Raw genomic sequence first — 26,641 nt, forward strand, 5'->3', positions numbered from 1 at the left:
AAAATACATACGAGAAATGCTAATGTAGGAGAATAATGTCTTGGGGTAGAGAAATTCTCTTGCATTAGCTGTCGTATCTGGGAAAAGGTTGATCCTGCTTTATTTGCCTTCTCTCGTAAAATTATGAATTTGTTTTCTGATTGGAAGGGATTTATGAGCTAAGCGTTTATGATGTTGTTTATATTTGGGATTTTGTCACCTGTGCATTGCTTTTATGACTTTTTTGTTGAATTAAAGCTAATAAAGAAAGAAATCTCCATTAGGTGAAATATTTTCGAAGTAAGCACATACATCCATTATTGCTGGCAGTGAAAATGTAAAATGGCCCTGAGCATGGTTGCATGAGAGGCGCGTTAGTAGGCATATCCGTACATTGTGTTCTAGTCTTTTGATATGCATCAGGGGCAAGTTTCTTACCAGCTTGTGGGATACTGAGGAGGTGAGCCAGCAGAACACGGAGGGAATATGAATAACACTTCGGTAAAACTGAAAGATTACAGTCCGGTTAATCAACGGATTGCAGACACTCCTGGCATGCTAGAAAAATACTGCATGTTCTTTTCCGACCCTCTTCGCGTTATATAAACTTGTGTCTAATGTTGTTGTGGAAGGCAGGTTTCTGAACAAGTTTGATTTAAGCCCAGCAGAAAAAAAACAAAAAAAGGGAAGAAAAAAAAACGAGGAAACTTCTTTACTAAGAGCCATGTAATGCCATACTACACACAAAGAAACAATGTGGAAAAGGATACCTTAAAGTGGCTGAACAGCTATGGACCAATATGATAGCAGATAACAGCTGCCAAAATACACTTCGCCAGCACAATTCCCCGTAAGGAAGACGCTTGCGAAGAGAAAGGAGGCATGCATTTCAAAGTGTCAGCCTGGCCCCCAGGTCTCGGCCCAAACATCACAGTTTTTCAAGGGAACGCACCGAGCAACGTGAGGCCCGGGTGGTCGCTGCCTTAGCCGCGGCGGGCAACAGGCCACTGGAGGACCCTGTGCCCAGGCAGGTGGGGACAGCAGAGGCAGACAGGGGGGCGTCAGCTAACACATAGCTCTCAACTCACACGCTTTTGGCGGATGTCACCCGCCTTGTAAAGGGCTGGCTCACCCGCCCAGGCTCCTGCACCCCCATTCATTCCAATGGGCGTCTCATCCGCCAAAAACGAAATCTGGAGATTTCACCCGCCTTTGCAACACAAATGGTTGAGAGCTATGGCTAACAGGAAGGAGGAGGAATGAAGGGACCCGTAGTGGGGAAATGGGTAGGAAAGGGTGGCTTGCCCAACCCACACACGGTGTTTATAAACTCAGCACTGCATCATGTAAGAGCTCAGGAGACCTGGGAAAGGAGTAAGAGGTGTAAGAGTTCAAGACACCTGGGCAATGGGGAATTGTTTAAGTGGACAGGAGTCCTGGGAAATGAGGAACCGTGAAAGAGATCAAAGCACCTGGGCAACGTGTACATGTGTACGAGTTTTAGTAACCTGCTGGTCGCAAGAGCAGATAATCTGGGAAAGTACAAATGTGTAGGGGCACCAGCTCAGAGCAGAATCCTGATGCTGGACTGCCTAATAAACCAGCTGCAGCCTTTTCCACTCATATTAACAGAGTGTGTTAATAATGAGGTCAACTCTGCACTGCTCAAGCCCCTGGCAGCAAGCAGTGCGTTCATTGTCTCCCCAGTGCTGCTTCCTCCTGCTGCGTCAGGTGAGGGCGAGGACTCATTCATGTTCTAAATTAGAACTTAAATGAACTGGAGTTAACTTCCCCGGGCCGTCAATATCCACTTTCTTATTTTCGGTTCAATCACTGCTGCGGCGGCGGTGCAAAGTCCGACCTCTGCTGCCTAGTTTCATTAGCAGCATGTGTCAATGTAGGCGCCACAGCAGTGATTGAAGTGAAAATAAAAACGCTGATCGTGACGGCTGGGGAAGTTAACTCCAGTTCATGTTAATGAATCAGGGCTGCGGCGGTGAAGTAATTCTACTTGTTCCGAATTGTGTCCGCTTATTAACCCTATTAACTGAACAAGTGCAACAGTAAGCACTTAATAGGGTTAATAAGGAACAAAAACCACAAGTGACCTCCAAATATTATAAGCGACTTTAGGCAAAAAGAAGCGCAAAATCGCTTATAATATGCGGACCTGGCAACAGTGCGGTCGAGGGAAGTGACTCACGCAAACTTTCCCTTCTTCTGGTGCAGAGGCCTCAACGACCCAAGTCTGACAGCAGCCACGCTTCATCTGGCCTCCTTCAGGTCCCTCCTTGTACTCTATGTAAACAGACAAATATTAATTATGAGAGCCCGGCTTGTTGCATTTCATTCACAGATGTCTTGCGTGTGAGAAAGTGCCTCTTATTTACAAGGAGTCTTGTTCAAAAGCTGTAACAGCATGTTTGGATCACCTGCCTCAATGTTGCTTCTTGTAATGCCCTTGGAAAAAAACAATTCACCATAGGGGCAGCTCACCAAAACTAGCCCTCATGTCATTGAGAATCAAAACAAGCTCCCAAAATGCAAACTACTTTAGCTATTTGAAACAATGGGCCTCATTACAAGCATGGCGGTAAGGCAACAACGGTGCCGGTATCTCTACTGGCACCTTTGCTACCGTACCGCCATACTAGGAGTTCTGCTTGGGGGTGACCTTGCAGCCACCAGGTCTGACCAGGTCTGACCTGGTGGCTGTACCGGCACCCGTGAGCAGAAGATGATGGTAGCAACGGTACCAGTGCTACCACCCTCCCCATTCCCATTGAACCCTATGGGGCCGAATGGGGATGGGGAGTCCCTTATTACCGGCACCCGTGAATGGGCAATTACCAGGTCCGCCAAACTCGGCATGACCCGGTAATTGCCCATTCACGGGTGCCAGAAAAAAATGGATACCGGCGGCAGCCGTGCCTGTACTACAGGCACGGCTACTGCCAGCCTCGTAATGAGGCCCAATGTATCATTTTATTTGGAAGATGCATGGTGTATTTACCATTCAAAGATGGCCTGTTTGTTTTCAGAGAGCTTCCTTAGAGACAGTAATCCAAGATGGCTGCCTCCATGGAAGAGGTCACACAAAATCAAAGAGTTCTGAGATGTCCAGGAATGGGTGGGATTAGCTATAGGGATTACATTGGTTAGGGGCAGGGAATGGGAGAGGATTACAACGGTGTATCCCTCCTCAAATATCATCCCCATAAATGCATTCGATTCTGTGGGTTGGGATGCCTTGTGGGATATCATGGGATGGATGGGATTTGGGCAAGGCTTCTTATCCTGGGTTAAGCTGCTCTACGAGGCTCCCGTGGCAGTCGTGCAGGTGAATGGCGGGGTCTCTAGGGCATTTACACTGGCCTGTGGAACCAGGCAGGGATGTCCCTCTCCCCCTGTTATTTCTCCTTGCCATTGAACCCCTGGCGATAAGACTTAAGACTGATCGGAACTGGAAGGGTTTCTCATGGGCTTGGGGGAGAGAAGATTGTGTCTCCTTGTATGCGGATGACCTCATCATATACCTTAGCAGCGCCACAGTCTCCTTCCCAGTAGTGTCCCACATTCTTTCCGAATACCAGAGGTTCAGAGTGCTCTGAATGAACAAGCAATGCTCCAGGGGGGAGAGGCCGCAATCCCTGAACAATGCCTGTACTTGGTCTTGGTCCTAGGCTTTCATTATATCGCCATACGCATATGTCTGACCCGAGATGAGTTTCCCCAGCTCAATCTGCAGCCTGTGATAGACAGATTGACAGCCGATGTGTTTCACTGGCAATCCCTCACCCTATCACTACTAGGTAAGGCAGCCCTGTTCAAAATGTGGCACTCCCAAGATTCCTATATATCCGGCAGAATGTCCCGCTACCCATTCCCCAAACAGTATTTGCATCCATAGATGGCGTTTTCAGGGGGCTGCTATGGGGAGGGAAACAACCCTGCATTGCCCTGAAAACATTGCAGCGATCGGTGTGGGAGGGGGGTATTGGGTTGACATACCTTCACACATATTATTGGGTGTTGCAGACCGGGGTGTTGAATTAATGGCTTCACAGAGATCCTGCACTCCCACACATTTGGGCTGAGATGGGCACTGCAGTCCCGATCACACCCCTTCAGATACTATATGGGGTAAGCAAAATAGTGGGGGGTATGTCGAGGGTGACACTGCACGTCCGACCCGTGTGGGAGGAGGCCCACCAACACGTTGGGTGGAGAGCTAGATCAACACTACAGCAACCTTTATGGCATAATACATACCTCCCCGAGATTCGTAAAATGGGACACTTCACATCTTGGGAACGACAGGGCATACACACACTTGCAGACATAGTGCAGGACAGACACCTTATGGACTTTGAGACCCTGTGTGCGAAGTTCTGGATTCAGTCTAGCGAATACTACAGACACCTTCAACTGCAACATGCTGTCAACACCCAATTTTCTAACTTGGGGGAGGTTCCCAAATGCTTCCCCATTGAGACTAATTTTCTCCCAGACCTCATCCCGACCAAGGTCACCTCTATGTTGTATCAGGTCCTTCATTCTTTCGGTACCCAGGAGCTGACGAGACTTAATGGGAGAGGGAGTTAGGCCCACTGGAAACCGAGGAATGGGTGGAGGCGCTAATGTTTCCACAAGATATTGGGATTGATGCTAGACTAAGACTGATGCAACTCAGAATACTACACCAATCGTACTACTCCCGATCAGCGATGACACACTGGGGGATCGCGGACAATGGGGAATGTCCGAGATGTAAGAGAGCAGAGGGCACTTTCTTTCACATGGTGTGGGGCTGTGACATAATCCAGAGTTTCTGGTGGAGATGCACTGGCAAGATCTCTGTGGCCTTAGGATCCCCAGTCCCACAGGACTCAAAACTGGTATTGCTGGGCATATGGGGAGAGTCAGACTTCACTAAATGCGAGAAGATGTTTCTGATTGTGGCACTGGAAGTGAGGAAGAGACAGATCGCCGCTACCTGGGGCTCAGCAGGCAAACTGTGTTCAAACCGATGGTCTAATGAGATGGATAGATGTGCGTCCCTGGAAAAACGGATTTACAAAGCCAGAGGATACCCTAAGAAGGATCACAAGATCTGGGGGAGATGGGATGATGAAGAGGATGCCTTGCACTCATATACCCTGAATGTCCATGTATCCATGTGCTTGCAGAGGATGTTCCATGGAAATGTAATTGCTGGTATAGGTCAAGTGGCTTGTTGAAGTTCATGTTTATTGTTCATACGTACATACTATTAAATCAATAAACAGTTTAAAAAACAAAATATCATCCCCATTGGAAAAGCATTACAGACCCTCATTCAAAGCCCATATTTGAAGCTCTTATGTTAATGACAATAGTTTTGGCTTTTAAAGTAGTGCTTTCAGCGCCACCATTAGCCCATACTAAAAATGAGACATGGTGCACAGAGGTATGGACCGTCAGAGCGATGGAAGGCAGGGAGCACTGAGCCTTGGTCACTGCATGCCCCATCTCCACAAAGAAAGTGAAACAAAGGGCCTCATTACAAGTGTAGTGGTCCAGAAATAAGGGTGCCGGTAGCAATGTACCAGCACCCTTTCCGGACCCCCATAGTACAAGTCTGCCTGCAGGGGCCATTGCGCCCAGCAGGTTTCACCTGCCGAGCGCAACGGTCCCGGTAGGCAGACTTGTCACTGAAGCACTGGCACTGTTAGCAAGGGCACCAGTGCTTCTCTCTCCCCACTCCCTTGAAATCCTATGGGACTCCACAGGAATAGGGAACAACATTTTCCGGCGCCTGACTTCCCAATCCACCGGGACTTGTAATGTCCCGGTGGCGCTGGGATATCTGGTGCTGGAAAAAGTGTCACTAGTCCGGCGGCAAATTGCCAGTAGCACCGGCAGGTTACTGCCAGACTCGGGATGAGGCTCAAAGACAGCTGCTTAGTTTGAGACATCATTGCGTGGAGCAGCAGGGCGGGATAGTAGCCCAACAATCTTAGGTAGTGGTTCTGCAATTCCAGAGGGGATAGGCCAATCATGCAATGTTTCTGCAAGTCCAACACAACTGTAAACAGTTTTCCTCTTGGTATACACAGGTCTTGGGTCCTGAAAAGTTAAAAGGGAGCTTGGCCACATAAAAGCGTGGGTGTTAGGAGTCCGGAGATCACAGAGGCATTTGGCGGTGGGGCGAGTACTACAGACCATGATAGAGTTAGGCAGAGCAGTAGGGAATGAGAGCAGTGTTGAGTGACAGGAGCAGAGGTGTAGAGAAGAGAGGGAGGGTAACAGTAGCAGAGGATGTTGGAAGAACAGCGAAGAAGAGGAAGAGACCACAACAGAGAGAAAGACACAGCAAGCCTAGCCATTAGACGGGAGGTTGGGGTAGGCGAGAGAGGAAAGAAAGGAGACAGTAACAGGTAAAATAACAAGCAGCTATGAGGCCAGAGGGGGGAAAAGAGGGAGTGAAGAGCGAAATCAGGAGTTAGGAGAAAATGTGGCAGTGAGCCCATTCCCACAGTGATGGAGGAAGGTATGGGGCAGTATAAAACCTGGAGAACTCCTAAAAGCCCAGCTTGAGCATAGAAAGTGGAATTGGAGGCTGGGGCTGAAAGAAAAGGAAAAAAAAGAGGTGAAGCTATTCCCACTTCAACTTCAGGCTTCGCTGGCAGTGTAGCACTCCTCACACTCAATGCAGATGTGAGACCCCAGGGTCATGCCGAACACAGCAAGGATTGGCAAAGTTTCGGCTTCTGTTTAGGCATGGTATGACAAATCAACTTCTGGGGTACTAGTGCTCCAGGGATGAATATCAGTTTCAAAACCATCAATTAGCCCCACACCTCTAATGCACCAGAACGATCGGAACAGATTGGAATAAACAAGCATTCAATTAAAATATAAACCTCCTTGTCTGATTTTGGTAACGTGGACGGAACGGCAAGCTTATCTCTGGAGGTTGGGGGTCATTGGTTAGTTGCAACACAGCAAAAATACAATTTCCCAATGATAAAAGGAATGTCATGTCAAGATTGTATAAAAAGATCTACTTTATTATTATCGAAACAGAATCTAATAACACTACTACTACAAGGCACCCTGTAAAGGAATGCAGAGGACAGAGTTTCTACGAAGGAAAATGGGATGCACTCTGGATACCCACAGGAGGGTGGTTGGCATGGTTAACCACCACAACAGTTTGTTAAGGCTTCTTGGCTTCAGCAGAAAGGACAAAAGGGGTCTGAAATATCTCTATGGGCCTTCTGGGAAGGACCAGGGGACAGAACCACAATGTATCTTGTGCAGTAGGTGTTCATGGTGCTGACAGCGTCGAGTCGGCTTCAGGGTGCTTTGCAGGCTTCTGTGACAGAGTTCAAGACGAGAGTCAGCTCTGGGTATCGGGCAGCAAGATGGTTTGGTGGGTGAAGCTTGACAAATGGTTGCAGGCTGGCCTACACAGGGTCAGGAATCGTCTCAGTGCAGTTTGGGGGTTCTGAAGCACTGGTCGAGACGTCTCTAGCATGTCCTTTAAGGCATACGGCAGTAGATGCCCGTCTATGCACTTTTCTCCCCAAACGTCTTCAATGGGCATGTGTCGTCCTTAAAGGCGGACGTCCCAAAGCTGTGGAGTGTGCTGCAGGCAGCTGACTAGTTCTTGGTTTCAGGTTTAGAGACCTTTGGCACTCCCTGTCCAGGGAGCATGCAGCAGAGTCTAGAAGGGCACACTGTGTGCTGGCTGGGTACTGGTTCGGGAGCAGCTGGAGGGTCCTCCAAGTTCTTTTGTCCCTGTGTTCCCTGGGAGAAGTTAATGGGAGGGATCTTGCTTCCTTCTTTGAATGTCAGGCCTTCCTTCTCTGGTGGAAGCTGTAAGGCAGACTAACTTCATCCAGGGTCCAAGGAGGAGGAGTTATTTTTTGCTTCTTGTGAAGTCTTCAGATTTGCCTAAAGAGGGGAATACAGCCCTCCTATAAAGCCAAGTGGGCCACAATGATTGGTGTAGGCTAGGCATACCTTAGTGAACCAATCATGGGTCCCTACCAACAGTTTCCTATATGCGTGAGGTCCTAACCAGAGTGCTTTGCAACAGGAAAAGGGAAAGAGATGGAACAGGGACCAGGGTTGTCCCAGAAACAAGATGGCAGAAACCTCCTCTCAACAGAAAGAGCTCTGGGTTCACTCCTTTGTGCTACTAAGTCCCACCCATCTGCCTGTCTGCTGTGATCAAAGGGTTTCTCTGGTTAATGGAGCTCTCTGTGGTTCCTGATTAAAGTGGCAGGTCTCCCTTGAAGATGGTCAGACTCTCTGGCTTCCGCAAACCACCTTCTGGTATCTTATGAAGGGGGTCCCCCTAGCGGGGTGGCGTGCTGCAACCAAAGACCCAGACATGTCAGTTCACTTGTCATTGATACTGAGGGCAGGAGCTGGCTTCAGGTTGACACAGTTACAAATGAAAGGTTGTTGGGTTTCATGTCTCCTTTGTTATACTCTGCAGCCAAGCCCCCTGGGGCCCTGTTTGCAGTACCCTGTTTTGGTATGTTAATTCCTGCTACCAGCTACAGGACCTAACAAAGGAGCCGGGCGGTTCCATGGAGCCTTTGTCAGTTAATCAGGTTGTCCATGGCAGGGGTGCAAGGACATGCCTTCTGCTTTTGAATCAAATTACTGAATGCACACTTGGTTAAGTCATGTTCACTGCATCATTAATAAATTTACAACTGCAATGAAGCCAATGAGTGTCGGAAATAATAGTTGCAGGTACTTACAGCACGTTTGCTGTTATTGCTTGAGAAAGCTAGCTCAAAGAGATCCTAGCAGGATGTTTTTGGAATGGGGGCAGTAGTCGTTGTGAAAAGTGATAGGGATTAGCATGGCCATGGGCAGTCAATGGTTGGGTAAATAAAAAAACACCTACAAGCTATGTGTTCTCATCAGATCCCATCTCCGACCTAACTGTACTCTGGTGCAATAGTTCCATCTTATAGGTGATGCTTTAGTCTCACCTAATAGCTAAAACTAAAAACATGATCCATGCAACAACAAGCACGTCACAATCACATACCAACTCAAGATGGCCGACCATGATTTGAAGCCGCATCATTTTTCTTGATTTGAGGAATGCTGATGTGTAGAAGCGGCTGCCACTTGATGCTCACAGTTTAGATTTTCCATGCATGTGTAGTTCAGCAAATGGAACACATTAACACAAAACTTTGATAGAACACTCATTTCGTTTTCTACTTTGATGTGTTTGCTTTCTCCCGCTTTTAATGGCTGGATTACTTACTGGCAATCGTCATAACTCCGATTCTCGATCTTCCTCGTCACAGTCCTTACTTAAAGGACTGTGACGAGGAAGCCGCCCAAAGGGGTAATGAGACTTATGCATCCTGTTCATAGATGGAAGTGTATGTTAACGTTGCCTCTGCTCTACACCTATGGTCGATCCCAATCATGTACTCACAAAGCGTAAAACAGGAAAAAACAAAAGTGCATACCGAAGTAGCAAGTGTAACAGCATCCAGCTCCACCTTCCCGAGGTGTCCACAAAAGATGGTACTCTCGATTCCGATGAGGTAGACAAAGACTTGGACAACAAACTGGAGAGAAAAAAAGAAAAATTAGAACATTGCATTGAAAAACGGTTGGCACTCATTAGCAGGGGTATTTTCTTACTGGTTAGCTTGATTGCATTTTGGGATGTTTGGCAACAGCATAACACTCATTAGTGCTTGCCTAGAATCACCAATTGCACTAGTAAATTAATGTTGTTAACTGGTTTTATTCACTACGATTATTGGAGACCCAATGATACCGGATCAGCAGATATGTCGAATACCCAAATGTGGGTTAGTTTGGTGGCAGGGGGCTGGAAAACAAAGCTGCCTTACCTTTTGCTCTGTTTAATGGATCCCTACCTTTTAGGCACTTGGTTATCCGGCCACGAAACCTTCGTATTTGCCTTTTTTTTTTTTTTTACCAGAGTCTTTCTGCTATGGACAATAGGAGATGGTGGTTCTAGTTAATAAAGTACCAGATAACAAAGCTTTTACTGTGTTTGATAGTGCTCCATTCAGCTAAAGGTTGCTCCCGGGCACTTGCTGATGTGACTGACAGTCATGCCAACTTAGAAAGATTAGTTTATAAGGAGTAGCAATTTTGGGTACAGGGGGTATTTCTCCTCTGACTGCTGGGGTTGGGGAGGATAGATTAAGGGGTTCCATGTCTTGAAATCACAGCAAAAATGGCCGTGTATACAAAATATCACGGCAAAAATGCAGTGGTTTTGCCGCCACAATCATGTAAAGGATGCAGGGGACATCCCTGCAATCCCCGGACCCATTATACCATTTAAGGGGAGCCGGGGAGCCCCACGCAACCTGCGCTCCCCTTAAATGGTATAATGGGGTACACCTTTACCGGGTCAAACCACTGCATTTTTGCCGCAATTTTATTACCTGATACCGATTAAGGTAGGGCGGCTCCCTGGAATAGGCGACTTCTCAATCGCTTTTTTAACTGTAGGCAATTCATCTCAAGTCCAAAGTCAAGGCGAATGGCATTTTGTTGTAGAGTCCTGAAAGACTCATCCCCTTGTATCTTTGGGGTGTGGTCATGCGGATTTCAGCTAAACCTTGCTCTAAAATGGCTGCGTATCTAAACCAGGCCCGATTTCCATTACATTGTGTGGGTGGAGAAGAGGCTTTGGAAGACACTCCATCAAATTAAGGGTTAAAAGGAAGAAATACTAAGGTCTCATCCAAGTATCCTGGATAACAGACGAGATACTGCATTCTCTGTCCACATATCTTTCTTTGGTATTGCTTTCTCCAGAGGTTATCGTGAAGTTGTCGCCTCGGGAGCAAAATGCAATTTTCTTAGCAATCATGATAGATTTAAATTTTATTAAAAAACAAAAGGAGGCAGATAGTCTGCACACATTCTCTTTACCATTACCACTCCATGCAGAACAGGGTTCTGAAGAGTAAGGGGTAGATTCGGGAATTGAGTGGAAAATTTGGGATTTGCGTGCAATCCCGCGTGCCAAACCCCGTTTGTCGATTCATGGAATCGACTGTGCTGCACTTTTTCGTAACCTGTGGGGATTTCGCGCAGGCTCGGCACGTCTCTGCGAGTGGCCGAGTGCCTTGCGTCAGACACCACGCAGAGAGTGGGAGAAGCCTGCGCAAAGGGTGCAGTAGGGGGCGGAAGTCAGAAAATGAGGAGGAATGAGTTTATGGCCCTTAGGAACGGGCATATGTAATGGAGGGGCTTACACCAGAATAATTCTGAGTCCACATAATGGAACCAACTCAGGAAGATGACAAAGTACTGTTTTATTAACAATTATCTAAAATAGGGAGGTTACAACGAAAATCAACAGATGTACGCTCAGTCCCTCAATGATCTTTACACAAAATATGGTTTTTATACATAAAATACGTCAGAGTGACCTCATACCACGTGGCAATCATGAAAAACCTATCGTGGGTCAGGAATGGTTAAGGGAGACATCTAAGTATACTTTTATATAGGAGCTAGGATTGTTAATGGCTATCTGTTATCAGGTGGACAACTTATGCCTACCTCTAAAAAACATGTCGTTTCAGAAACATAAGATACACAGTTTCTCATTGGTCTTCAAAGTATAAGGTTGTTCGTTATATTGACTGATATAATTGGTTGGCACGCTTGTACCATGTCTGGAACATTCAGTTCATTTAGCAGCACGTAAGCCCAGACCCAGGTGCAAGGAGAAGTCATGAAACTACCACACCACCCAATTAGCCCATCATCTCTCATCGCCCATGCCTTCTGCCATAAAATTGTCTTTGTACTTGGCATTGCAGAGTACCCTTGTCTTTGAGAGGGCAGGAGTGAGGGCACTTGCTGTCGTGTCTGGGACTTCAAGCTCTATTTCTATCCTTGGCTCACGTGACAGGAGACCACGATTTGGTCAATTTTGCAGTTTTTAAATGCTGCAAATGAATTAAAATGTGGCATCGCTTGTGTTCGATCTTGCACCTTTATACAAGAAGGTTCATCCTCTGCATACTTGATCCTCTTCAGAATAGATAACTGGCCTTGCTTCTTGAATCTCGACTCCAGGCCAGGCAGCCTTGCCAGGCAACTTCTTGAGCCTATTATTCTTGCTACAACACAGTTTTTCATTCCAGCTTCATGGGTTCTGGCCTACTAAATTCATGATACTAATGTCCAGTTTCTATACAATGGCAGCTTCGTCTGCATTCTATACACCTCTCATAGCCAGCTTCTATAATGACTTCATCAACATTGCGTTTCAGCAGCTGTACATTTAGTGAACGGTTGTTTTTCTGTAGCACTTCATGCAAGTGTAAACTTCCTTTTTTATATTGAAAGCTCACTTCGATTCTTTACTTAGTTATTAGGTTTTTCAGGATCTATACATCATCTTTATCCATTATCTCGGGACGTCATGCACATTTCTTTATGACGTAATTGATTCATTGGTTAACTTCTTTTCACACTCCTTCAGTTTCTTCCTCCTGCAGGTTATCATCGCGTCGAGGGTACATTCGATAGGGTTGTCTGAATGGGTTTCTTCTTTCAAACACTTGCTGCAGTATTGGTATTATGGCGGGTGTTAAACATGGCACAATCTCATGTCTCCAATACACAGGAGTTAGGGGGTGGGATCTCTAGCAGGTGCACACAGCTGCTCCTCTACATACCCTCCTCTGGTCGAGTCCTCAACCATCTCAATGCTCTTGGTGTCATTGTATTTTCTCTTGAAGGCGTCCAAATCTTCATCACACCCATTAGGATGCCCGATGTGTTGATGTTTGTCCACACCCCAAGTCAATTAATTACACTGTCCATTTGGGGTACAATAGACCCATCGTCCCACATATTTCTTATGATCCTTTGGATACCAGAACTTTGGTCCCTCAGGAGTTACAATGCTGGCCTTTATGTAATCTCTGATGGTGTCGTCAGTCAGCTCCTTTACTTCTGGTTTGTCCTCCAACCCAATACCAGAATTACAAAAGAATTGGCACCTCATGAGTTCATATTGGCCAGACAAAGGACTCTTAACAGACGAACATTTGTATATGAGCATGTCACAGCCAATATTACCAACCATATATTTTGTACCAAAAATCCATAAAACCTTTTTATATCTACCACAATATCATCCAATAATCAACAGTATTGGCTCCCTGACAGAAAGGATATCAGAGTACATAGACCAGCTCTTACAACCATTAGCCGCAGGCTTGACCTACTACATCAAGGACACCACCCATACCATCCAACAACTAGAAAACATCCATTGGGAAACCAGTTACTGGTGTGTAACTCTCGATGTTACAGCATTATACACAAGTATAATACATGAAAAAGGTATTCTCATTAGCAATCATTTTCTAAAAACGAGATCAAGATCATATCAGGAACAGAATCAGATGTTCTTTGAGATGCTGCACTATACTTTAACCAATAACATTTTCTGTTTTGGAGACCAATTGTTCAAACAAACCCAAAGCACAACTATGGGTACTAAATTTGCGCCATCCTACGCCATTCTCTATATGGGTCACTTTGAGACTCAACACGCGTGGCAACATCCGGCTTTCTCAACCCATAACAAGGTTGCTTTTTGGGGCAGATATATTGATGATATCATCATGATACAGAACGGCACAGAACAGGAACTTAAGGACTATCACCAACACTTGAACAATAACACGTACAATCTGAAACTAACCATCAACTACAGCCAATCAGCCATAGATTTTTCTGGATCTTCATCTGTACATCAAAGATGATACAATACATACCACTCTGTACACTAAACCAACAGCAGTCAACAGCATTTTACATGCATCAAGTAACTATCCGCATCGTACAATACGAAACATACCCTATGGAGAACTGTTACGAGCAAAAAGAAACTGCACAACAGCAGATGAATTTAGAAAGCATGCAACTACAGCAATTGAACAATTCACACGAAGAGGATACAACTGCAAACATTTACAAAAAACACTTCACAAAACAAACAGATTGAGGTTTGTTCTTCTCCAAAACACGAGGAAACTACAAGACCAACCACAATCAACGATAACAAGATTTATGTCATGATTCCCACTCCTTCTCCCGTACATACCAACATCTCCCCGTGGGTTCCCACAGCACATCCACATCACGCTGCCTCTTCACATGTCTCTCACCTGGGTCGAGACTCATGTGTGTAGTTAGGTACCACTCAGAAACGGGCACGGCAAGTCATGTACTCCTGTATGCGTCCACGTTTCCATTGGCAACTGGCCTGGCGCCTAGGACCCAGCAGACGCAGGCAAACACTTCCGCGTTACGTGACCGCCCCCTCACGTCCACGTGATCCGGCTCCCCGTTCACGTGAAGCTAATGCGCATCACGTGATAAGGAAGTAATGGGTATTTAAGTAGCGATTGGTCGTCTGCTTATCGCTTCACATCTGTTCTGTTGAACTCTCCGTTTGGCGCCACAAATCTTCATCTGCTTTGATTACCTACAACCTCAGATTGTTACAAGGACTTCTTTTGGATCACGCTCTTGCTTCTGGTATCTTGCTTTAGACTGCTTACTGCTGACGAACCTCAGGACTGTTTTTGTGGACTTCATCATATCTCCTCTTCTGTTCTGGCACTTTGGTGTTTGGACTTCCGCTACTTGTCAAGTGCCCCCTTGGGCAGCTACGGACATTTGGTTTCGCTCTTCAGCTCAATCACAGGTGGATCTTCTGTGTTACTCAAACACTCCACTGGGCACTGCATCATCCTCACCTTCACCTGGGGTAACTGAACACGTGCCTCTCCACAGACCCTTTTCCCCATCCTCGCATAGGTAGCAGCTACCCTACTATCATCACGTGGTAAGCCCCTTCCTTTTCGTACTGCACATTAGTGGTTACTGTTTTTGCCTGGTACTAAAAGCTGATTCCTTTGCAGTGGCTTTGGGGTTTCCCAGTGTTCCGTGGTTCTGGATCCATCATCATCTTCCAACACCGGTGGCCTCAAGGACTGCACAGCGAGTGATTGTGATTCTCTGTGTGTGGTACTTGGGGACGGAGGTCTCTTATTCCTTCACGACAATCAAGTCACGACAATTTATAACATACAGTACCAATAACTCTATAATCAAAAGAATCTTACTAAAAAATTGGAACATACTACGAGCAGACCCAGATATGCTTACAATTTTGGAAACGCAACCCAGTTTTACTTTCTGCAAATGTAAAAACTTAACACAAATTCTGAGTCCTTCTTTCTTTGATCAGAATAAATGTAAATCACAGGACCAACAATCATCATGGCTACAACCACCAACTAAAGACAACTACAAATGTGGTCAATGCAACATCTGTAAATACATGATCAATGCAAAACAGCTAATCATCAAACTTATGGTAGCAAGGTAACCATCAAGGATATTATCAACTTCAACAGCAAGTATGTTGTGTATGGAATTGAATGTGTCTGCCTTAGACTATACATAGGCAGCACGATTAGGAAACTAAAGATAAGGATTGGAGAACACATAAGAGCAATCACGAACAAAGACTCAAGATCACCTCTAGCAACGCATTTCCAGGAACACCACCAGCAACAAAACATCACACAACTAAAATGTTATGGAATTGATAAAATATTGCCCCCACCTAAAGGAGGCAATATGGAAACAAGATTAAGAAGACATGAGGCTTTCTGGATCTGCAGTATGGACCCATGCCATACTGGTTTGAACATGGACCAAGAGATGCACAATTTTCTTCAATTACTTAACATGTTCTAAAAATTGTTGTTTCACATTGTTTCTGTATGTTGACAATGATACTAACATTGATTCTTTGGTTAACACAGCAGAACGCTATTTTTCCTAGCAGTGAATGTATTAAATACAATATATGCCATTAGAAAGCACATACAATACATTTAAATCACAGGGTCTGGTTTATAATATATAAAATATATTCTTTGAAAAAGCCTCAGCAAATCTAACAGAAAGCAATAACCAAAATGTAGCAATTTGAATAAAATAACCAAAAAAGGGCCAGTTTCATATAGATATTAGATCAAGATAGAAACGTAATGAGCATTAAAGTATTTGTCACAGGTTTCCCTCCTTCTCACCTGTCTGGGTTGTTTGTTCGAGTTCTTCGATGAATTCTTCTTTCGCACCGTTCAGGTCTTGTATAACCCTGTGCATGGGTCCTCGGGTTCCAGCATGCAGTTCGTGTCCCGTCTCCAGGGAGCGTTCAGATGTCTGGGAAAAAAGTCCAGGAAATGGTGAGGAGCGCACTGGGAAGGCAAGTGCGAAGGAAATCCAGGAATGCAAGGTGAGGACAAAAAGGGGAGGATGAAGGAGGAAGAAAATTAGGGGACCGGGAATGAGGAATCAGTGGAAATCGCTGAACGAACTACGGCAGCACACGTCTGACTACTGCAAGCGGTAGCGTTGAGATGCGCATGGCCACGGGGCGTTCTGCTTTGTAGAATGCAGAGCGAACAACGCGGAGACTGGCAAACAGCATTTCACGTTCAGTGGCCATGTTGGGAGTACTGCTGAGTTCAGTCCCCTATAGGTCAGGGACCACAAAGTCTAGAAGGGATGCGTCCGGTGGTTCATGACAGCATGCCTCCTCCGAAACCCAGTTCCTCCAGGTTTACCCAGGTGTATAAGGTGGTACCTTCAGAGTAGTCTGCAGGAATTTATGTTTGAGACTGGTTCCCAGGTGCGTTCACTGGGAGGGTACCCTTTCCACACGACCAGATACTGTAGCTGACCATGTCTGTACCTGGAGTCACATATTCTCGACACTTTGTATTCTAATTGATCATTGACAACCACAGGGGTAGATCTTGGAGCAGTCCGGAAGGACTAGACATATGGTTTCAACAGAGAAGTGTGAAAAACTGGGTGGATCCTCTTCCAGGATTCTGGTAGTTTCAGTCGGAAGGCCACTGGGTTAATGATTTCCTTTATGGAAAAAGGGCCATTGTACCGGGAAGCCAACTTATTTGATCGTAAGTGTCGAGGCAGTAGTTTCGAGGATAGCCAGACCTTATCACCCACTGCGTATGAAGGCCCTGGTCTTCTTTTGGAATCCGAATAATGCTTGGTGTTTGTTCGGGCCTTTTAGAGGTGTTCTTTGGCTTCTCTGTGTACGTTGATGAGGGTTTCAATCCAGGAGTCAACTTTGGGAACTGGGATAGGATGTGGGAGTATGGATGGTACAACCGAAGGGTGGAATCCTTGGCTACACAAAAAGGGGATGGTTTTGACAGCCGAGTAGTCCGAATTATTGTATGCAAATTCAGCCAAGGGTATTAGCTACTGAACGCGTGAACCAAATCCTGGAGCAATATCTTTGCTATTTTGCCACCAAGGTCCAGTACGATTTGGTCAAATCATACTGGACCTTGGTGGCAAAACAGCAAAGATATTTCTCCAGGGTTTGGTTCACACGTTCAGTAGCTCCATTGGTCTGTGGATGATAACCTGAGGAGAGAGCACGTTGGATTCCTAGTATACGACATACGTGTTTCCAGAACTGAGATATGTACTGAGGTCCTCTGTCAGATGTGATCTTGGAGGGTAGTCCATGAAGTCGGTATATGTGTTCCAGGGAGATTCCAGCGAGTTCAGAGGAGGATGGTAGTTTATATAAGGGTGTGAAATGAGCCATGTGAGTGAATAAATCAATGGTAACCATGATAGTTGTGTATCCCCTGGAAGGTGGTAGTTCCACAATAAGGTCCGTAGCGATGAATTTCCAAGGTCTTGTTGGCAGCGCTGGTTGGAGCAGGAGACTGCTGGTTTCTTGTTGTCATGCTTATTTTGAGGGCAGACTGCACAGGTTTGAATGTAATGCTGGACGTAATCTTTCATTTTCGGCCACCAAAACTGTCTTTGTATTAAACTGAGAGTGTTGGTGATGCCACGGTGTCCAGAATGAAGGGTGTCATGACATAGGCTTGTGATCCTTTGTCAGTCTCTGCGTGGAGATGACCAGACCATTATCCTTGAATAAATATCCGTCCTTTGTTTTGAGATTCCATCGATTCTTCCCAGTAAACTCCTTCCAGACCCCAGAGGACTGGGTTTGAATCCGAATGTCTTACAGGAGACTGATTGCTTGGGCAACAAATATTGTGTGGGGAAACCTCTTTGGGAAGGATCGGTCTTCAAGAATTTCGTAGTCGGGACATCGGGATAAGGTGTCAGCAATTATGTGTGTTCCAGGAACATGATGGATTTGAAACTGGTACTGGGCAAAGAAGAAGGCCCAAAGGGATTGACGACTGTTCCTACATTCCAGGGTTTGCAGAACTTGAAGATTCCGATTGTCCGTGCGGACCGGAACAGGATGTTTCGTTCCCAAGAGTAGATGACGCCAATCTGTGAAGGCTTGATGGATGGCTAATAGTTCCTTTTCCAGAACAGAATAGTGGGTTTCGCTAGGAGTCAGGGTGCGCGAAAGATAGGCAATGGGGTGTTCTAATTTGTCATCAAATTCCTGTTTTAGGACTGCCCCGATGGCGTAGTTGGAGGCATCCGTTTCCACTAGGAAGGGTCGATCAATGTCAGGTTGAGCCAAGATGGGGGCTTGTGTAAACTCCAACTTCAATCGTTGAAACGCCTCATCTTGGACTGCTGTCCAGTGAAAGGGAGTATCCTCCTTCAACAATGTAATGATCGGTTGTACTATCTCTGAAAAGGAAGGTAGGAATTTTCGGTAGAAGTTGGCAAGCCCCAGGAAGGATTTAATCTGTTTCACAGTAGTTGGAACAGGCCAGGATAGGATGGAGTCTACTTTCGAGCGGTCCATTCCAATTCCTTCTGGGCTAAGGAGAAATACGAGATAGTGAACAGTAGACACATGGAAAAGGCATTTCTCAGGTTTAGCCAGGAGTTTATGTTCACGTAGACGCAGTAAGACTGCTTTAACATGTTCTTCATGCTTCAGATGGTCCATGGAGTATATCAGTGTATCGTCCAGGTAAACTATGGCGAAGAGGAACAGCATATCGGAGAACACCCAGTCCATAAAACGTTGGAAGACCGCTGGGGCATTGGCGAGCCCGAAGGGCATAACCAAGTATTCAAAATGACCAAAGGGTGTTCTAAAGGCTGTTTTCCATTCGTCACCCTCCTTTATACGGATCAGATGGTAGGCACCTTTTGAGATCTGATTTCGTGAACACTACAGCTCCTCTCACTGCTTCCAGGATATCCGAGATCAAGGGCAAAGGGCAGGGGTCCTTGAGGGTGCATTGATTAAGACCACGATAATCAAGGCAAGGCCTAAACTCCTTGGTGTCTTTCTTGGGAACAAAAAAACAACAAACCTCCTGCCGGGGATTTGGATGGTCGTTTAGTGCCATTTTCCAGGTTGGTATCCAAGTATTCTCGGAGGGCTCTTTTCTCTGGTTCTGATAGAATGAACATCCTTCCAAAGGGAATCACTGCTGAGGGTTCAGTATCAATAGCGCAGTCTTCAGGTCTGTGAGGGGGTAGAGCCTGAACTATGGCAGTCGAGAACACATCAGTGTAATCCTGATAGGCCCTGGGAACCTGGATGATATTTGAGAATGTCAATGGACCTTGCTTGTCTGTTCGCGTATCTTCAGAGGATCTTGACAAGGAATCCAGGGATAGACAGTGGGACATAGTGTTCTGAGCCAAGAAACAAGGATCCTGCCGCCCAGTTGATGTAGGGGTTGTGCTTCTGTAACCAGGGCATACCCAGTACCATTGGATAATGGGCAGACCTTATGGTGTCAAATTTGATCCTCTCTTGATGGTGGTTTATAGAAAGCAGGATCTCTTTAGTTTGCAGGGTTATGGGTCCTGAGGAAAGAGGTCTTCCATCGATAGCCTCTACAGGTTGCATGATGTCTCGCGTTTCATATGGAATGTGGTGGCTAGTGACCCAATCATGATCTATGAATATCCCCATGGCCCCACAATCCACTAATGCCAGAATGGGATAAGCTTCTTTCTTGGAAGGCGATAGAAAGGCCTGCAGAATCACAAGATTGTTTCGTCCAGGAGAGTTCAAGGATGGAATAGATGTGGAGCAAACATCTCTCTCCGAAGCTGTGCTCCATCTAGGATCGGGAGCTGGCGTTTCCCGAACGCCGTGGAGGGGCTAAAGGACATTCTCTCAAGATGTTTATCAGAGGCACAGTACATGCACAGCCCGGTGTGAATCAGTCGCATCCTTTCTTGCAGAGTTATGGGTCCGCAGAAGGCTCCTAGTTGCATGGGTTCTGGGTCTGTGGTCGGGGAAGGAGCGGGCTCAGGTCTAGAGGAAGGTTCTGTAGAGGTCTTTTGGTAGGGCATTTTAGTCTTCTTTTCTGCCTTCCTTTCCTGGATACGAAAGTCTATTTGTAAAGAGAGGTCCATGAGAGCCTGGAAGGAACCTGGGCGAGCTACCCTGGCTAGCTCACCTTTTATCTCTTCATTCAGCCCTCTTCGAAAGCAGGTAAAACAGGCCTCAGAGGACCAGTCTGCTTCCTTGGCTAGTTGCTTAAAGCATGTTACATAGGTAAGCATATCCTGGGATCCTTGTTGGAAGTCCAATAAGCGTTCTTGGGCACTGTAAACCTGTTCTGGGCGGTCAAACATGGTCTGTAGCGGCCGTACAAAACCATCATAGTCATCAGGGAGAGCATCACCTGAATTAGCTAAGGGCGTGGCCCAAGTTAATGCATTCCCAGACAGATGTGAAATCATAAAACCCACCTTCGCCCTGGGGGTGGAGAAGTAGTAGGGCTTAAAGGTAAAGTGTACTAAACACGAATCGAGGAAGCCACGAAGGTTCTTTGATGATCCATCATATTTATCCACCACTCCGCCCAGCAACACACTTTCCTTGGTTGCGGAATCACGTGACAGGACTAGTTGTTTCAATGCAGCATTCTCGGCCTTAAGATTCGGAACTTCTGTTGTTAACTCCTGCATGCCGCGCATGAGGTCTTGAACTGCAGCCTCCATGTCCGTAACTGTATCAGTTTGTTGGCGTCTCAATCTGTCACAGGTTTCCCCCCTTCTCACCGGTCTCTGTTTGTTCGAGTTCTTCAATGAAGTCTTCTTTCGCACAGTTCGGGTCTTATATAACCCTGTGCGTGAGTCCTCGGGTTCCATCGGGCGGTTCGTGACCGTCTCCAGGGAGCGTTCAGATGGCCGGGAAAAAAGTCCAGGAAATGGCGACGAGCGCACTCGGAAGGCGAGTGCGAAGGAAATCCAGGAATGCAAGGTGAGGACAAAAAGGGGAGGATGAAGGAGGAGGAAAATTAGGGGACCGGGAACCAGGAATCAGTAGAAATCGCTGTACGAACTACAGCAGCACACGTCTGACTACTGCAAGCGGTAGCGTTGAGACGCGCAGGGCCGCGGGCCGTGTCTGCTTTGCAGAACGAAGAGCGTACAACGCGGAGACTGGCAAACAGCGTTTCACGTTCAGCAGCCATGTTGGGAGTACTGCTGAGTTCAGTCCCCTAGGGGTTAGGGACCACGAAGTCCAGAAGGGAGGCGTCCGGTGGTTCATGACAGTATTTGCCAATGCAATCCCAATTCAACATGGTGGCAACAGAGGATTTACGTTTGACGTCATTACGTGCATGATGGACATCATCCCGCTATATAAAAACAACAATTGCGCTTTCCAAACTCACTGCAATCGAACCAGACTAGACCTTCAAAACAACAAGGTAAAACATAGCTCAAATTAACATCCTCCTTAAATGCTGGTACTATTAGTTAGGAATCATTTGAATGAAACCCTTTTCTTTTTTTAAATGTAATTGAAATTACCAAACTACAAAGAACTAGTGGAAAATGAACTTCTGAACAAATAGTGAGATTAAGTACCATCCAATACCCAGTGAAGAGTGTTTTAACTTAGCATTGCTTTAATCTAATGCAACACAATTCTCAGTATTGTTTGTATCTTCAGGGAACACAACGTCTCAATCACCATAAGGATTTTGCAACCAATCATATTACGATGTAAACAGGAAATAAAACGTTACAAGGATTTGAAAAAATGACCTCACGGGGCAAATAGATTTGTATATTGGCATATGGCCCCCTGAACCCTAAACACTGCCAAAGACAAGTGTATTTACATAGTAAGTAAACATGTACATTTTCAATTCGGTTAAATCAACACACATAATTGAAGATCACAAATACTGACATCTTTTTTGGTTTTATGATTTCATCTCTTTTAGGAATTTCAAAACAGTATCATTTAACAATTTGAATATTAATTGGATTGCGAGTCAATAAATAAATCTAAACCTAAAAACACTATATATCCCCTGAAGAACCGTTGCAAGCCAGACGGAGAAACACAAGTCGGGATAATAGGCAAAGAGGGATGTAAACAAAGCTAACTAACAAGAATTCTAGGAATACATAAAAAAACGTGTATAACTGCTTTAGTTGAATGAAGAGAATTCAACAGTGTGTGATATTTGAATGCAACAAATTCAACACAACCTGTAACAATCCAGTATGAAAACAATAACATTTGCTGAGGAGTGAAAGCAAACAAGTTTCAAACTATTTCTTATGTGCTTGGGCAAGATAAGCTTAATTTACTCATATACACTGGTTCATCCTTGGCATCAATCATGATCTTCATTCCTACTGTTTTCTTGGCAGTTTTCTTACATTGTGCACTTATTATCCTTAACATTCAGAATCCAAATATGATTTTCACCAATAACTTGAAAAAGTTTTCCATCCAATAAGTAATCCATGAGAACAGGAAGGCGAACCAGCTGTCATCTTCAATGCTGACGTCTCATCCACAATCTTTATGTGCAAATCTGACAACATTGATATGGCCTCTGTCAATGCCACGTTCTCTCTGTCATGAGATGGTATGAATGTTCAACATGATGGCCAGATCTTGGCGCATACACCTCCTTCTATAGCTGTGATCATATCGAGGACATAGGTGTTCTAGAGGGTCATCAGCCTTATGGCCCTCAGTTGTTCTTTTATCGCGTTAAATCCCTTTATGGTGGCATTGATTGTCTGCAGCAACTCCCATCTGGTAATTTGCAACCATCTGGCATTTACAATAGTCTAGATCCCAGGCATGAACATAGTTGTAAACTACACTGCAGTCTTACTGAACAATTTGTGTACATCTGGAATATCATCAAAAACTGGTTTAGATTTTGCTGAGAAGTAATTTGATGTTTTATTTCACCAGAGTTCTATTGATATCCTTCTCTGGGGATCATCTACTTTGGGTAATTCTTCAACATTCAGGTCACTTTGTGGGATCACTAATGCTGGAGCATGGATGCATACAATACAATAGAGCACACTCCACCGCAATTCCTGGGTAACTTCATATATGATCTAGATCTGCAGGCCCGACACCGATCCATTAGGACAGCGGTCCCTCCCCTCATTCCTGGAACGCCCATGGTGTTTTTACACCCCTTATTATGTCCGACATAATTCTTTCCCTTGCTTTAAAAGAACTTGGTTGTATTTATTAGTGGGACTACGAATACTGGCCCAGCTTCATCTTCCACCCATGTCAGTAGTTTAGAGTATTTAGACCATGACCAAAAAGCACTCATTGTTCACTTTCTGCATTTCTTGCACTGCTTAATTTCTTAGTAGAAGACCTGCACATGACCTCATTCCATCTTCCCATCACTTTCTGGTGTGTACTCGCCTATAGATCAGCAGCTGTGACTGCTCCCAACATCCAGGTATTCCAGTCTTCACGGTCATGTCGGAACAGTTAATTCTCTTCAACGATCACCTCGTCCTGTCCTGTGGCAGGATACATGAGCATTCTGTCTGTCCATCCAGGTTCTTTCTCCATTTGTGTTGTTTTTATATAATCATCCTGGTATGGAAACGATTGTCTTGATCTCCATCGTAATGTTGCCCCGCTCCCTTGAAACTGTCCTCTGGTAGTGCATGCTGCTAGATGTCTGAGGCACTTTGCATCATGCGCGGGCATCTCTTTTGAAATGAAAGTTTTGACAGTATTCATGGCATAGGGGATGAGACAGCAGACATAGCAATTCTCATAAGATGCTCTTTCCCCCCACCTTTTTCATGTGCTGATACCACATATTAATTGCCAGTTGAGCTGCATTATCAATGTAGGTATTTGTCCCCTGATTTTCTTCTTCTGTATCAATTTTATGCTGTTTAACATGCTCATAGAGATTAACAAAATTATTATTTGTACCTGCACTGGGAAGACTCAGATGATGTTTTTTTTTCCAATTGATCAGTAGGAAAATAGATTTTCAAAAATGTAAGATACAGCAAGATAAAAAGAATACACATGCATGTGTACATTACACATAAAGATCTGTAAAACCATTTGTTGTGCCATCATAACGCTTGCTGGGCCAGTGCTCTCTATAATCACATTGCCCTCTTCTTGAATCAATTTTACTCTAAGTGTTCAATTTTGCAGGTGTAATTGTACAATTTGCTCAATCATCGCCATCAATAGTCTCCTTATCACTGGTCCATTCTTGGGATCATGTAAAAAGGTGTGAATATCAACATCTCTCCTAACAAGGGCAGGGTAAGATTGAAGTATGAACACAAAAATAGCAACCACAAGACTGTTTGTATTAGTGCCAACAGGTATCATGTATTTTATTAATTAAAACGGATATCCTCCACAAAATGAATCTGGGTATTGATCTCTCTTCCAATTGTTAATCAAAAACTGACGTTTAGAGATAATACTAATGTATTATTAATTTCCTAAAAGTTCATTCAGCCTATGGAATTCTTCCGCAAGTCTTTGCACATCCTGCTAAAATATATAAGGAGTGTCCATTGAATTCCAGTCCAACAGAAATATGTGCTAATCACTTGCTGCTTTATCATCCTGCTTGGTCATTGATCAAGTCTGCACAAGCGGAAATAATTCTTCTCGTCTTAATTCTAGATCATAAACTGTGAGAGGGAGAGTCTCGCCTTTATAAATCTTCACGTCACTTAGATGCAGCCAAGCTTGTCTTCCCAATACCTTAACTGCAGAAGGGGAAATGTCCTCAACAATAAATGGGCCATTGAACTTTGGTTTGCACCACTTCCTAGTGAAGTTTTTAAGAAGAATCGGGTCCCCAACATATAACTTCAGTGGTGGCAAAAGTTCACTTGGACTGGTCGCTGGATTGCCTTCTTCCGTGTTCTTCGACCTCCACCCCTCCCCCGATGCTTGACTTAATCTGAAATGAAAGAAACACTGGTAATCCTACATGTCAATTAATCGTGCATGTCATCACCTAGAGTCTTCGCTACTCTCTGGGCATCACTCCTGACCCTAGTAAGAGGCGTTCTCATACGACGCCCATCACCAATTCGTGCGTGATGAGATGGTGGTCAGAACCTAGCTGATTCTGAAGGGCATATAAGGCTAGGGGTAGGCAATATTGCCATCCCTAAGGGCATATAATGCTAGGGGTAGGCAATATTGCCATCCCTTCTTTAAAGTCAATTTAATTTTCCGATCCTCTTTTTGAGGAGACTGTTGAGTCGCTCCCATATCTCGTTTGCTTGTGGATGATATGCAGAAGAATACTTGTGCTTTATACTTAATAGAAGCCCTATTTGTTCAAACAGTTCTTTGACAATATGTGGCCCATTATCAGATCTTAGAACTTCGCACACACCCCACCTTGGGCAGACTTCACACACTAAAAACGTTGTTGCGCAAGTGGGATAAGGGTGAGCACACGGACCAGCTTCGATCCACCTAGAGAATTGGCACACCACTACTAATAGATATCTGTAACAATTAAATGTCTGTAGCATATCAATATAGTTGATATGTAAACGCTGGAACAAACCATTCAGTCGTGGTATTACTCCTCTAATTGTTCTTAGTGCATGTCCAGCAGTAAACATTTGACATCATGAGCTGTGCAACTCGTTCCAGCAAATTAGGAATGAACCGCTCTTCTGCAATAGTGGCAGCAATACTTTGTCTGGTTATATGCGTGGGGTAATGCAGTTGTTCAAGTGCGACTTTCAATAATGCCGCTGGCATCACTGGCTTGCCCGTGCTTTACTGTCGCCATAAAGCTTCCGTGGGCAATAAAGAACACCCCTTCATTTCCATAGCTAGTGCACTTTTTGTGGTGCTCTTCCCTGAATCTATATTAATTGGGTGATTGACAGCATATTAAACCCTTCTCGTACTAACATGGTCCTAGTTATATTTTCTTTAATATCTTCAATATCAAAACTCAAAATATCTGGAGAATATGCAAGCCTTTTGGCTTCTATATCTGCAGCTTCATTCCCGTGATAGATAAAGTCACTTTGTTTGGTATGGGCTGTGTATTTTATGACCGCTATGGCCACTGGGAGTTGTAGTGCCTTGATGAGTGTGTCCAATAAGGATGCATGTTGTACTGGAGAGCCGTCTGCACGAAGATACCCCCTCCTTTTCCACTGTGACAGCCCTGCGTGTACGGTTGACGTCACATAGGCGGAGTCACTTTACACTGTCACTTTCTGTACTTCATGTTTCTCGAATGCAACAATAAGTGCTACTAATTCTGCTGCTTGCACTGAAAAGTGAGACGGTAGTCTTGCACTTGCCACTACTTCAAATTCACCA

General features: G+C 45.0%; 1 protein-coding gene across 1 annotated transcript in view; it reads right to left on the reverse strand.

The window, feature by feature from the left end:
* The window catches only part of LOC138488299 (multidrug and toxin extrusion protein 1-like), a 638,882-nt gene that overhangs the window by 601,031 nt on the left and 11,210 nt on the right, over positions 1 to 26,641 (reverse strand). Inside the window, exon 2 of the mRNA XM_069615181.1 lies at positions 9,474 to 9,575. Within this exon, the coding sequence (XP_069471282.1) occupies positions 9,474 to 9,575 (102 nt within the window). The remainder of the gene's footprint in view (positions 1 to 9,473; positions 9,576 to 26,641) is intronic.

The sequence above is a fragment of the Ambystoma mexicanum genome, chromosome 9, assembly GCF_040938575.1.
Source record: "Ambystoma mexicanum isolate Mex_15411 chromosome 9, UKY_AmexF1_1, whole genome shotgun sequence".
NCBI classification, from domain to species: Eukaryota; Metazoa; Chordata; class Amphibia; order Caudata; family Ambystomatidae; genus Ambystoma; species Ambystoma mexicanum.